General features: G+C 33.6%; 1 protein-coding gene across 4 annotated transcripts in view; it reads right to left on the bottom strand.

The window, feature by feature from the left end:
• Positions 1-1,295: 1,295 nt before the first annotated feature.
• The window catches only part of YTHDC1 (YTH N6-methyladenosine RNA binding protein C1), a 36,099-nt gene continuing 22,640 nt past the window's right edge, over positions 1,296-14,754 (bottom strand). For 3 of the 4 annotated variants that reach the window (XM_087434395.1, XM_087434397.1, XM_014787699.2), the window contains 8 exons: positions 11,485-11,569; positions 10,305-10,471; positions 7,707-7,789; positions 6,416-6,452; positions 6,280-6,343; positions 6,107-6,169; positions 4,487-4,621; positions 1,296-2,295 (listed from right to left, as the gene is read on the bottom strand). In XM_087434395.1, the coding sequence (XP_087290521.1) occupies positions 2,071-2,295; positions 4,487-4,621; positions 6,107-6,169; positions 6,280-6,343; positions 6,416-6,452; positions 7,707-7,789; positions 10,305-10,471; positions 11,485-11,569 (859 nt within the window). In that variant the 3' untranslated portion in view covers positions 1,296-2,070. The remainder of the gene's footprint in view (positions 2,296-4,486; positions 4,622-6,106; positions 6,170-6,279; positions 6,344-6,415; positions 6,453-7,706; positions 7,790-10,304; positions 10,472-11,484; positions 11,570-14,754) is intronic. The other variant, XM_087434396.1, reaches the window with a different exon arrangement.

Here is a 14,754-nt window from a genome sequence, read left to right as displayed (position 1 = left end):
GACTACATCAAAGTAAAAAGCTTCTTCACAGCAAAGGAAACCATCAACAAAACGAAAGGACAAGCTAACAATTGGGAGAAGATATTTGCAAACCATACATCTGATGTGAGGTTTATCTCCAAAATATATAAAGAACTCCGGCATCTCAACAACAAAAAAACTAACAACCCAAATAAAAGATGGGCCAATGACTTGACATTTTTGGAGACATTTCTCCAAAGAAGATATACAGATGGCCAACAGGCACATGAAAAGATGTTCATCATCATTAACTATCAGGGAAATGCAAATCAACACTACAGTGAGATATCACATCACGCCAGTCAGAACGGCTACAATTAACAAGGCAGGAAACAAGTGTTGGAGAGGATATGGAGAGAAGGGAACTCTGATACACTGCTGGTGGGAGTGCAAACTGGTGCAGCCACTACGGAAAACAGTATGGAGATTCCTCAAAAAATTAAGGATAGAACTACTATATGACCCAGCTATTCCACTCCTGGGTATTTATCCAAAGAACTTGAAAACACCAATGTGTAAAGATACATGCACCCCTGTGTTCATTGCAGTGTTATTCACAATAGCCAAGACTTGGAAGCAACCTAAGCGCCCATCAAAGGATGAATGGACAAAGACGTGGTATATATACACAATGGAATATTACTCAGCCATAAGAAACGATGAAATCCAGCCATTTGTGACAACATGGACGGACACTGAGGGTATTATGCAAAGTGAAATAAATCAGATGGAGAAGGTCAAATACCGTTATGATCTCACTCATTTAGTAGTAGTAGATAACAACAAATAAATGTAGAGAGACAGAGATTGTATTGGTGGTTACCAGAGGGGAAGGGGGAAGTGGGAAGGCAAAAGGGATAATTAGGGACATGTGTGTGGTGATGGATTGTAATTAGTATTTGGGTGGTGAACATGAGAACACGATGTAATCCATGCAGAAATAGAAGTATAATGATGTACAACTGAAATTTATACAATGTCATAAACCAATGTTACTGCAATAAACAGAAAATTTAAAAAAAAACAGAAAAAGAAATCTAGTTTCCTCATCTATAAAATGGCGCCAATAATACCTGACGACCCTAGACTGCATGAAAGAGGGATATGAAAGTATGTTGTGAGTGGTTATAAACTAGATTAACAACGCTAAAAAAAAAAAAATGCAAAGAAAGGCAAATGAGGTTCCTACAATTCCTAAAGACAAAACACTCTTTTATGGCCACTAATGCAGAAGAAAACAGACTTGCATCCAGACAAGAAAGCAATACAACACGTAAGTGTCAATCTTTACCAATTTATTTTATACAAAACAGTCGCAATGTAGAATACGGGAATTATCTTCCGCTGCCACACACACTAGTTTTGAACATTCCAAGCCAATGTGTACAGTTTGGAGGGGAAGGCTAAACAATAGCATCAACCGTGCTACTGAACATAGGAAATTTTTATTTAAAAAGATTAAAAATTATATAGCAATGTCTTCTTCATATTGCTCTCATCATTGAAGACTGAAGAAAAATAAAAAGTGACTTTAAGATTAAAGAAAAGAAGGAAGGGGAGAAACGAAGAGGCTGCTACAACACTGCTATACAGTCAAATCATCATACTTCAATATTTGCATACTTGATAGCAGCATTATTTTTACTGAACCGTGTGCAACTACACTTAGAAACACATTGAAGCAAAATATAATGGCAGTTATCAATCAAGATCCAAAAGAAAAAAAGAAAACAAAAAATAACTCTAGGATGAACATACTGTAAGTAGATAAACATTTACGGAGAAGGAATTAATATCTACATTCTTGGACTGTTCCATTCTGCCCCAATAAAAATAACTCAAACTGTCAACTGTGCATTTTTGGAGGATTTTGAGTTTTTCCAGTTCTTATTATACTGCATGCTTGGAACAAAAAGGGTCATAATAAATCCTTCTACACAACGAACTTTAAGTAGACAGCTGAAAATAAATTTACTACTTGTAAACACACACACAAAAAAAAAATACAAGATTTTTTATCTTTAAACAATCAGTGCTTCCAAAAGCGCATTATCTTCTATATCGACCTCTCTCCCCTCGGTCTCTGTCCCGATCACATAATCTCTCTCTTTCTCTTTCTCTATCACGTCCTCTATCTCGCTCTCTGTCTCTTCTGTTATCTCTAGGGCGGTCTCGCTCTCGCTCGCGATCTCTTTCACGGGGTCTACTTCTCCGACCACTGACAACGGCTTGTGTGCGACGAAGGAAATCATCCACCCTCATATCATAATCATGCTAGAAAAGGTAAGAAATAGGTTAGGTATGTCAACAATCAAATGGAATTTATCAGTGGCTACACTGTAATTATTGCCTGGTAGAGAGAAAGAATCTAGAGAAATGCCCTAATGCATTAATTTATAGAATGTAATTTTGACATTGTTTAGAAAAAGGATTCTGATGTCTTACTAGACACCTACAACAGAGAATTATTCAAATCTCATTAAAAATCATTTCATGTGGTTTCTATGTAACTTTAATAACTTCTCCATCCAATCCCTTTAATAAGATTTAAGCCAAAGTAATCACCCAGTGATGACCATCAACCATCATGCACACACGCTGCCAATTATGCTAAATGTCATCAACATTTTTCTGCAACAGGTGAACCTTACTTTTTTTTCATCCTTTGATTCTACAAACTAACTTGAACCAACTCTGCCCTCTTAGGGTGAAATTAGGAATTCTTACATTCCAGATTGTCTTTCAGACTAAACCATTTTTAATGACAATTTATGGAATTTCATAGAATTTTAAGAAAATATGTACTTCAGAAAGATTGTGAACTCTATTCCACACAGAGCTAATAATATACAAAAGGCTGAAAAGGATAAAAAAGAGTAAGATGAGCAACAAAGTGAGGTAGCAAGTTACTGTGGCCACTTCTTAGCTTGACCCCTGCTCTAGCTTTCTACTCTTAGTTCTCAACTCACCTTTACTTACTGAACCTGAACTTGGTCTCTTTTCAAAAGTCAGCTTAAATATACAGAATATAAGGTTCAAAACAATTCCACACTATCTTTCATATATAATGAATATGTGAATATTACATAACCATGAAATATACATATACTAACCAAAAAATTACTATGTGAAGGTGCATGAAATAACAGAACTTGTTAAAAAGGACAAGTATACTTTGGTAAAAGAATCTTAGACTTATTTTGAAAATTATGTGATCATTTATAAAAGGCATTTTTAAAAACAGCATAACCCATCTAGTCAACTAAGATTTCTTCATACATAACCTGTATATTTCTTCTTGTGCGACTGAAAAAAAAACTACTCAAAGTCTATTTGTCAGTTAGGATTCAGAAACTGTTTTACTAAATATTATAGCTCCTAACATGATTTGATTTTGAAAGATTAACATCTTTATGAGGATAAGGAAATAAATGACATCAGATAAAAATATCTCCAAGACAGGCTAAGAAACTACTGCTCTAACTGGCCCTCTCAAATAAGCATGCTCTTCATCTAAGTAGGAAGATAAAAGGATGTTAACTTGGCCCAGCACAAACTCATCATCTCAAGTGTGTATAAGTTTGTGGGGTGCGCAGGAATCTCCAAGTGTATATCCTACTTTAACCACCAAACTACCTTTCTAAAGCTATCAAATTTATATACAAAGAAATTCAGTTAGCAAGTGCCAGAAAGCAATTTCACTTTTAAAAATAAAAGTACCATTAAGGAAGAAAATGAATCCCATTTAATAAACAATCTCAGCCTGACTGGTATAATGAAAATCTAAAAACCTCAAACTATACTTTCATTCAACCTGTTTTGAAGTGATCAAAAAAAGCTTTCATATCAACCTTATCAAATTATTAGAACCAATAATTACTAAAGGACAATTACTCTTCTGCTTCATTTCTTAACATGTTTGTCATTTGCTAGCATCATCCTAAGAATCACAGATAGAGAGGAAGTGAAACAATTCACTTGGTTACTAATTTTAACAAAATCTGGTAGAAATAGAAATGACTAAATGAGATTGGAGATTATCTGTTAACAAACTTAATATACACCACCTATCCTATGAAAATTAACTGAGCCAACCAGAATATACAGAAAGCTTAGAAATACCTATTTGCAATATTAATTACATAGTTATAACTGAAGACCTCAGGACAGAGAGAAAATATCCTAGTTTACTATATCCCTAGGACATTACCTAAGAGTTATACGTAGAAGTTGCCTCAACTTAAGCAGTTTGTGTTTGATCATTAAAAGAAATATAGTCTATTTAAATAATCCAAAGGGATCAGCCATTTTTTTAAATAAAAAACAGGTTGTAAATTACTCCAAAATAGTCTACAGAAAGAATATGTAACAGTCCACCATTCAACATAATCTGGTAACCCTCCATTTAAATTATCTACAGAATTGTAAGTAGTTCCCTCATACTTTCGCATTCTCATGCACTTACTACTCGTTTATCTCTGTATCTAGCTTCATGTGGTACTGGATGATGTCCTGAGTAAGGCGGATGAGCTTGAGGAGGTGGAGCATGATGCTGATAGTAAGGATGGTGTGGAGGTTGTTCCATTCCAGGATAAGGGGCCTAAAAGAAGAAAACCACTTCCATAAGCATCCACCATATACCTTGCAAACAAACCATTCTTAGAATTCCCCTACCCAAACCACCCAACCCACACAATCACTTAATCTGTACTAGCCATTTACTTCGATGGCATTAAGGTTCTTCAAAATACCCTCTTTATTCGATTGCTGAAAATACGTGCATAATAAACTCTCTAATACATCTTTTAAGATAAGATGTGTATACTTTTCATTTAAATACTAATAGAAATAGCAAACCCTCACGTAGCGCTTAATATGATACAGCCACTGTCCTAAGCATGTTACACGTCTCATTTAATTCTCACAGCAACCCTATGAGATAGGTATTATCACTCCTAGTTTAAAAAAGAAAATGAGGCACCAACTGGTTAAGTAACTTAAGATTACATTGCTAAAGGCGTGGAGTTGGGACACAACATCAGGAATCCTGGCTGTAGAATCAGTCATCTTAACCACTATGCAAATACCTATTCTTTAAAAGAAAACTTCCAGGAGCTAATAAACTTTTAAATTCCATTATAAAATGAATAAGGGCAAATAAAAGGTTACTTTCCTAGTTAGTCCCAAAATAATATTATTAAATATTTTGATTTTTTAAAATATCATAGAATCTAAATGAAAGAAATCTTATAAATTCATCTATCTGTATACAGTACCTTAAGTAAAACAAAAGTCAGATGAAGGGGCCACATTATAGGCAGCATTTAAAATTTAAAAAAAAGGTAAGAAACAATAAGAACTAATCAAACTTCCAAGTTTTTTATTTCCTGGGAATATAATGCATCAGCTATCCTCAATATCTTACAATATACTCTAAGAATATCCAGTTTTCTTAAAGGAAAAAATTAAAAATTAGGAACAAAGCTTAATTAACCTTATTTTTTTATAGAGAATTTACTGAGTATTAGGATCAGGCAGTATACTAAACTTTATATGTATTTTGTAAATTTAGCTTCTTGACAATCCTATGACGTAGACAGTATTCCATTAAATTTTAAGCCATACAAGGACAGTCATAACATCCATTTTGTTCACCAATGTACACTGTGTTCACCAAGCACAGTGCCTTGCACAGAGTAGGTACTAAATATTGGTCTGAAGAACCAAAGAATGAACGAATGCGCACTGAGTTTTACAGATAAGGAAAACTAAAAAAGAAATGTCTTATGAAACTTGCCCACAGTCATCAAGTTGACAAGCGAAGGCATGAAAACGCAGGCAGAGTTTGTACTACTAGCCACTACAATGCTAAACCATAACACTTACCAAGTAAGCCTGCCCCACTAACACAAATCAAATTATTCATTAGTTTTTCGTTTTAAAAATAGCACACAATTATTTATCACCAAAGAACTGTATTTTAAGTCTCTTAATGGGTAACTGTAACAATCATATTCCAAGCAAGCATTCAAAATATATGGAACTACAAATGAAGTTAAATAACTTGCAAAAATAGAATACAAACCATTCCTTGCCAAGGTGGTGGTGGTCCCATGTTATGAAATTCTCTCACATAATCATTGTAGGACTAAAATGAAAGATGATAATGTCAATAACGAATAAAAATCAAACTCGGAACTACAAAATAAATCAGATCCTGATTTTATGTACATTAAAAATATAAAATAAAATGCTTACCCCATTTAAAAATACATCTCGGCGAACTCCTGAAAATCGTCTGTTGGGAATAAGATTTGTGAAACTAAATTCAGGTAATTCATAAACTAGTTCCAAGAATGTAATTCAAAACTAAGCAAGAGTGAACCCAACTTACCTGTCTACTTCCTGGTATCGTGGATCCTTTAAATACCCTGTTCAAACATCAAGCATTTTAGTAAATCAAATTTACATTTTTCATTATGGCATTAAAATTAAACCTTCCTTACCACTCATTTCAATTCTTCCCATGAATACAGTGACGCTATTACGTGATGCTATTATGATATTATTCCATTTTCAGATATTCTTCTCAGATTACATGATAATCCAGGAAGTAACTAACTTACTGTTATCACAGAATTATAAAGTGCTAGAGAGGTTTTCATATGGATCTTCTAAATTCACATCCCAATTCTCACTAGATAGAAAATTTCTTCATTCTAGACCATAAGGAAGGTAAGGGCAGAGGAATTATCTTGAGGACACTGTAATAGGACTTCCTTAAAACAAATGTTTACCTTCCAGTCTGATAGTACACACAAGCCTTGCTAAGTCAACCATAGTTTTAAAATATGCAAACTTAAGGGGGAGAAAAACAAAATAGCAAAAATGAAGATGTATACATGTTAAATGAAAGAACAATATGGTAAGAGAAATAGTCTTTTTAGTAAGTACTCAGCAGATTAAATGTAAAAATATTTGAGTGGTCATGTTACTGGGGAAAAACTAATTTCACTCTCTGGAATATCCATTTTGGAGAAGAATGAGGCTGATTATCAAGCCACTTGTTATGTAATAGTGCTGTAATGCTAACATCAATTTCCAAATTGTCTAATATTTGTAAGTGTTATCACTGACTGTTTTAAATAAATATTTTCTCTTAAATGCACTTTGCCTTTTTTAATTCCAGTAAGGGAAACACTAACTGAAAACCTGCTTTTAAATTACAAACCAAATATTTCCCATTCCTCTCTAAAAACATGAAGTCAAAGATTTTTTTATTTAGAAAAATATAGCATAATTTCAGTTTCTACTTAAGGCTATATACCACATGAAACACTAAGCATCATAGGCAATAAAAAGCATAATGAGTACAAGATCATTGCTTTCCCTATCTACATTTAATCTTATAATACATGCGAGGTTTCCATTTGTGCAATAATTTATAAATTAGCAATTTCAGGTAATTAACAAATTATGATAATGAGTCACACTAGACTAGATAAGACAACCTTAACAAAGTAGAGGAAGAACTAAGTGAGAACTATTAATTTCCTAAGGTTTAAGTAGTCACATCCTAAAGTTTTCTCATTTTTAAAACCATAGGATTATGATAGAAGTTTCCGTGTTTGGCTTTTTTTTAAATAATTTTAAGTCAAATATCTGCAGGATTATAAAATATTAACCTGGTCTCTGGTGAAACTCAGGGGCATAGTCAATCCTTGGTTTCTTTCTGCTGTTATGAATATCATAATCTTCTGGTCGACGCCTACACAAATTAGACACATTAGAAATTAAACCAAAAACTTCTGGGAGAACAAACAGCAAAGCAAGAGTTTTTGAGAGAAGTAAGTACAAAGAATAGCCCATTATTTCCTTTAAAATAACATTCTAATTTTTGGTGAGGAAATAATCTTAAAATTTCTAAATTTTAATTCCTCAAATTAGTTACTATAACCAATCCTTAAATGTATTGCTGAAAGCAGATATTCTCTGCAATTCTCATGCTATGAAGAGGCACATGGAAAAAGGAATCTGCTCAAAATATGTAAATCACATAGTATTCTAAACAAAAGTAATTGAGCTGCCCTCAAAGTAATGTATATATCCAGTTTAACAATTAAAACACTTTCTCAAAGTCTCCATTCAGATGAAAAATAGAGGAAAAAAACTCTATCATCATTACACAATAGGTAACTCTAAAATCTACATATTTAAAGTTGCTAATGTCATTTTAGGGTAACTCTAAACAAAAATTAAGAATTTCTTATTTTTCTTCTGCTTCACATAAAATTATACTTTTCACATAATCATACAGAAAATTTGATACTTATTAAAAGTGACTTTACAGGAAAGTTTTGAAAATCTTAATACTTTGAAAAACTAATTTCTATAGTTAATAACATTTAGGAATTAAGGGAATTTTTTCCAGAAACAATGCCTTAAAATAAAAATACCAAGTAAAATAAAAATACCAAGTAACGGGGCAGTTTTAACAGAGTTCATAAAACGAGTTCAAAGTATATTCTTCAGAAGATGAAATTTTACTGTATGCAGAGGGCTGCTCTTTACTATCTTGCATAAATCTCAGTAGTTAATATAATACATCATTAAATACACTTCATTTTACTTAGCATTTAATAGATCTACAGAAAATAATAACAAAAAACTCAAGTTTTTTGGGTAATATATCTTTTACCCTTAATGTCAAATAAAAACTGTAATAACCTGCCATCACTAGTTTTTCAGCTATTTCTCTGAATATCAACTGCTTTCATTAACTTTTGTAACACAAGCTCACTCAAACTGCCAAGTGCAATAATTCCAAGCCCCCCAACAGAATAAAACAGTTGTATCTACAATAAAGACTAAGAAAATTAAAAGCTGGTTTAAAAAATAAACATACCGCTTTCTTGTAGTTTGGGGAGTGCATTTACGACCGGTATAAAACATGATAGTAACAGTTCATATAGTAGTCCAACTACCGACTTTAAGCTGTAAGCCACATACATATATGGAGGCCCTGGCAGGCTTGAGAGAAGGTGTAGTGGTGTAATAAGTATAGTTTGCAGTCCATTGCAAAACTGAGGTAAAAACTTCACTCGTATGTACTGTATTGCACTGGAAACCTCTTAGCTTAAAACTTCAAAAGACATCTTGGTGCTCAGTCCTTTTAGGCCAAAAATAAGGGGGCTCTGCCAGGTTTCCTCCTACCTACTCGACAGTGTCCTTTTTAAGCTCAAAGAAATGGGGACTCTTGTTGGATTATCTGTACCTACCACAGGATGTTTCCACCAAAAGGAAACTTAACCAAAGGTTTCATCCCATCAACCATACATCCAACAGTCTTTAGCAGAATATCTTAGATTTAGCTGTATGCAAATCTATACAGGGGAAGGTGTTGGGTAGAAGGGCATAAATCAGTCCTTTGCAAAGACTTCTCCAATTCTGTAACAAGTTAAACCCCCTTTTCCTGGAAAATGACGTTTAAGTTCATAAAGTAGTGATCAATAACCATGGCGATCCTCTAAAAAACACTTTAAGTCCACAGGTACTGCCAGCATCTGGAAAAGTTGTAAACAGACACAGCAACAGCCCTTCTTTTTGGTTTGTTGCCGGGTCTCCCAGGGCCACTTGATCCCCTTTGGAAAGAACCTATTGTTTTCAGAAGCTCAGCAAGATGTGTGAATTCACTGGGTACATGTTAGAGAATATTTGGCAATGGGGTTAACACATCACGGTGATAAAATCTGAAACAGTCCCAATAATGCTCCTCTTGAATATCAAAATAACTTAAAATATTTTATCCTCTAAATGAGGCGTCATCTTCTGAAAAAATATTAGTGATCCTTTATAAAAGTCCCATATCTGACAAGGCTTATCCAGAGACACACCTGAAAGAAAAGGCTTTTTACAAAATATTAACAATTTTTGCAAATAAAGACTTCCTCCTCTTCCTCCTTTCTAGCCTGTTCTTAGCAACAAAGGCCTACCTCATTTCAATTGTATACATTGTATTATCAGAATATTATCTAATCTAAACTGGTTATCACTCTTTAGCACTTTTTCTGCATTAGGAAAGATCCCCATTTTCCTCTTGAAAAATGACTGAGACCAAGGTGACCATGTGAAATCCTCAATGAAGCCACAAACTAGTCCATGCAGCTTGATTTGAGGATTTTCTCTTTCTTCTTTACCGCAGGACAAACTTTTGACGAATCACATTCCTCCATCATGTTATTCTGATACATGTGCCTATTATCAGTCCAAAGAACGTTTCTAACCTTCCCACATCCCGGACTGGTTCTCGACGGGATGGACGTCCTCTTGATCGGGGCTGAGAATGCATTCTTCTCTTGTGACGCATTTTATGAATGACCTGATACAAGTCAATACTTTCATCAGGGGGAAATAGAAGACAAAGCTGGGTTCCACATTCAAGTTCAATTTCCTAGAATAACAAAGTAGTAATTTACAAGATGAAACAGGAGAAACTTTCAATAGACTTTTATTTAGCTGGTGTACAAGAACAAAACAGACTGACTTGGAGGCTTCCTTCCCAAGGGTAATGATCATAAGGGATTCCAATGAACTTCCTTGAAAGGTTTTGAAAAACACCTTTCAAAAGTGTTTCACGTATTTATATAAAGGTAAAAACTAAAAGTGTAGAATCTCCAAAGTTAAATACATAAATGCAGTTGCTTAAAACTCTGTGACAATCTCCCTCTGCAAACAAAGGAATATTTCTTAGTGCAAAATACAGAAATATCAGAACAAAGTCATCCACCTTAATACAGTGGAGGAATAACATACACGTTAGCATGTGCCAACAACTTTCATAATTATGAACTGCTAAACATACTGAAATACATTAGAATAACTACAAAGGTAGACTAACCTATGGGCTTTTTAAAACTAAATTTTATTTTTAATTAGCAACTTTTCACTTATAAGCAATGAAAACATATTACTTCTGGTTTAAAATTACATATAGAAACTATGGGGGCCAAAGGTTTGAGTTTATTTTAAATCACTGCACTCTTAATTTCATTTGCAGACTTGAAAACCTGAGTAAACAAACTTATCTTCTTTTCATAAAGCTTCTTTCTAGTCAAAAAACTTCAGCAAAGATGTTAAATAGCATTTCTAAAATACACCAAGTGCAGAATCTGTTAAAACAGTAATATCACGAAAAACCATTTAAAATCAGGTCAATTCTCTTCAAAAACTTTTCCTTCAATTGTATTAATGAAAGTACCACATAAAGCCACCTATCTTTTAACATTAATGGAAATCTTATTAATCGGCCATAAACACAATAATCACGAACTCAAAATAAGAATATTTTCCCTTAAACTTTCATACAAATTCTTTCAGAAACGGTTTAAAAATGTCCTTCAATAAAGATCTCTAAAACGGCTGATTAAATGTGTGTTTTTTAAAGAATCAATTAAAACAACAAACCTGTCCATCACGCCCGATCTTTACTGGCTTATGTTCATTCCAAGGATTGGTGAGATGAGCCGATTTAGTGAAGGGTAATTCACGCCTAAATACAAAGTAATCTCAATTATACTCTTTTGCAGAATCCTTTAAGGACCTTATATTACTTCAGTAATGAATTCCTATGTTAATCATGATTTAAATGTGACTAAAATTTAAAGAAGCACTTAGACTGGTAGGGCTTATTCCCCAGAGAAGGAGCCCCTTCAGAGACAAACTCCTTCCACATTCTCCACAGTGTTAAGCTACATAATATACTACTTAAAAACATGAGCTTTCTTGGAAACCAAGGCAGTTGAGGTTTAAATCCCAGCTCTCTCTCTCTAACTTCTCCGAGCTTGAGTTTCTTTATCTTATAAACAAGGTTATCACCACCTACTTCATACTTGTTTTAAGTAGTTTGCAAATGAAATAACACATAAAATGTTTAGCATATCTCTTGCTTCTGTGTACTCAAAGAATTGTATTTTTTATTAAGTGATCAACAAAGAGCTGACCCTTAACTAGGCAGTTAACACCAAACGAAAACAATGAAACAAGTGTCCCCTTGGTTAAGGGCTGCTTTCTCAGATTTAAGTGTCCTCCCCCTTTCAGTAAGGCAATATTCCCCACCACCTATGGAATGGCTCTTGACAACGCAAATATTTATTTATAAATTCATGTATTTGTGTGCATTAATTATACCCTCTACTTACACTACAGTGCAGTATCTACATAACGTAAACAAACCCTGGCTCTAAGCTCTCTGAGCCATAGGGCAAAATAACCTCATCAACTTAAAGAAGTATTTTTTTATAGTTCTTTACCAGTCTAGCACAATGCTGAAAGCAAACATGACACATAATAAATACTTGTTAGTTGTCAAATAATAATCAAAAATTAACAGCATTTGATAAGGTTTTACCTATTTGTGCATAAAATGAGTAATGTCAATTAAACGCTTTAAAGAACTATTTATATCTATGATACAAATAAAAGTGATCAAAGGATATACACAAATGAGTAAGATAAAGAGCTGCTTATATTCCTAACCTTTCTTTCAGAGCTATCAAAGAAGAATAAACAAGCCCATACTATTATTTTGTAAAAGAACGGGTACCATAAAAAGAATCTAGAAGTTTTGTTTCATTTTTAATGTGAATGGTCATATTTATTTTGGAGAGAAATAAAAATAGAAAGTTTCCTAGAAGAAGTGGCATACGGGATAAGTCTGAAAGAAAAGTGACTCGGCAAAAGCCATTAAGTAGAGAGGTAAAGCAGGGTTACATCCGAAGCAATGAAAAGGGCTTGAGCAAAAGCATAACAAAGAAAGAAAAACACAAGGAAGTAATGTGGTCCAGTGGACAAACTATAAAACCATTTATTCTAATCTTAAATAAATTTTCTTAAAGATGAATACTGAATGTTTAAATTTTATATAACTTTTCTAACCTCAGAAAAAATTTTGACATTTACAGGGAAAGAGAAGTATATCTAAAGTTAAAGTAACAAGGTGGCACGCTCTGCGGTGGTAGTGATGTGAATGTATGGGGGAAGTGGATAGTGAGCGATGGAAATGCCCACTAGGTATTACTAAAAGGCCTGGATTCTTACTCTAATACACATTTTACTTCACACAGAAAGAGTGGTTCAAGGATGTATACACATTTTTTTTTTCCTTCTCAGGCTATCAGAGGTAAGGAAAAAAAAAAAAAAAGAATAAAAAGACTACTATTAAGCTAGAACAAGTCCATACCAAAAGCCTAGAATATCCAGAGGCAGATCTCTAGTTAAAGAGATAACAATTGTTTGTATTTTAATACTTTCTTAGATTTTTCCTCAAAATTGCCAGTTAAAAAACAGTAACAGGAGTAAATAACCTACAGCCACCAAAATATAGGAAGGTTACAAATTATTATTGCAGAGTTATCACTGATACTTAAATATTAGCAACGGAATACCCAAGGTCCAAAATAAAGGCATATGTCCAGCTGGTAGTCACCTGGGGTTGAGATTCTTTGGTGGCATTGGTTCTAACTAGATACTAGAAAATATATGCCCACTGTTTTGACAAATTAGTTAATCCCAGCCTGGATATCACAGAGAACTCTGAGGCCTTAAGCAAAACAGGGCTCAGAATAAGTTAAGAGAAACTGCAGGTCCGTGGTCATCACAATTACAGAAGTGGCATCCTAACAGTTACCTCTTGAGCAGACATGTGTAATGAAGAAGCCTACAGATGACTATCTTTACTGTGAGTACTCTAGAGAACATGGGAACGACTCTCTGACTTAAGGCGCTTGATAAATGGGGCAAATTTAACAAAGGAACATAAAACTGTACACAGGCTCTTATGTACTGGATAGTGGTTTGGTTACAAAAATTAAAAGGAATAACAGAGAAACTTTGAAAGAAAAGAAAAATGGGTTATTTGGAATGGACTTGAAAGAGGTGAGTATAAAATTTAGAGTCAGTAGATTTAATTCTGGATGAATGACATTTCATAGATTATAGCCTTATTTTGAGCTAACTCCCGGTAGCAACTTAAAAAAATCCTTTTATGCCTCCTCTCCTATCTGCTAATATGCATCATCTGGTCTTAAACTGTGCCTACAAAATAACTGAGCTGGCAGGAATTCAACGGGTTTGAGGTGGGTCTTATTCTGCATTTTAACAATCAGATACTACTGATGCAAGTGATCCAGGGAACACACCTAAAGAAACTTTTAGTCTAGTTTTATTAAATCCAAAGGGCGCTTAATTAAAAGTCTAATAACTACCGTATCTGAAAAGAAAAAATATTAACAGCAGTTATTATTACTGACAGCAAAGCCCTTAGCATTTATACCTATTAAAGTTTGTCTTTTAACTCTGAGAATCAAAAGTAATTTTCATTTTATACAGAAAACTTAAAGAGTTCAAGTGACTTACCCAAAGAAATAGCAATGTAGTAAATATCACATGGCCCTCAGAACTCAAGTATTATAAAATTACTCTTAAATGTTATATAACTTACAAGTATTAAAAATTAAAATTAGGTTTTTTATTTAAGAATATTCTTTCTGGATAAACCTAAAATTTACTTAAATAAAGACTTCACTACCCAAAATTTTGCACAAAATGTTAGTAGGATGGACTATTTCGATTTTTACCTCTTCTGTTGCTATATACATTTCAAACGAGTTAGTAGAATAGCCAGTAAGTCAATGAAGAGGAATATGAAGACAATAATCTATGAATAAATTAAGCCCA

The sequence above is a fragment of the Ceratotherium simum genome, chromosome 8 (assembly GCF_057802395.1).
Source record: "Ceratotherium simum simum isolate JZ-2026a chromosome 8, ASM5780239v1, whole genome shotgun sequence".
Classification (NCBI taxonomy): domain Eukaryota; kingdom Metazoa; phylum Chordata; class Mammalia; order Perissodactyla; family Rhinocerotidae; genus Ceratotherium; species Ceratotherium simum.
This window is presented reverse-complemented; position numbering and strand designations above follow the sequence as displayed.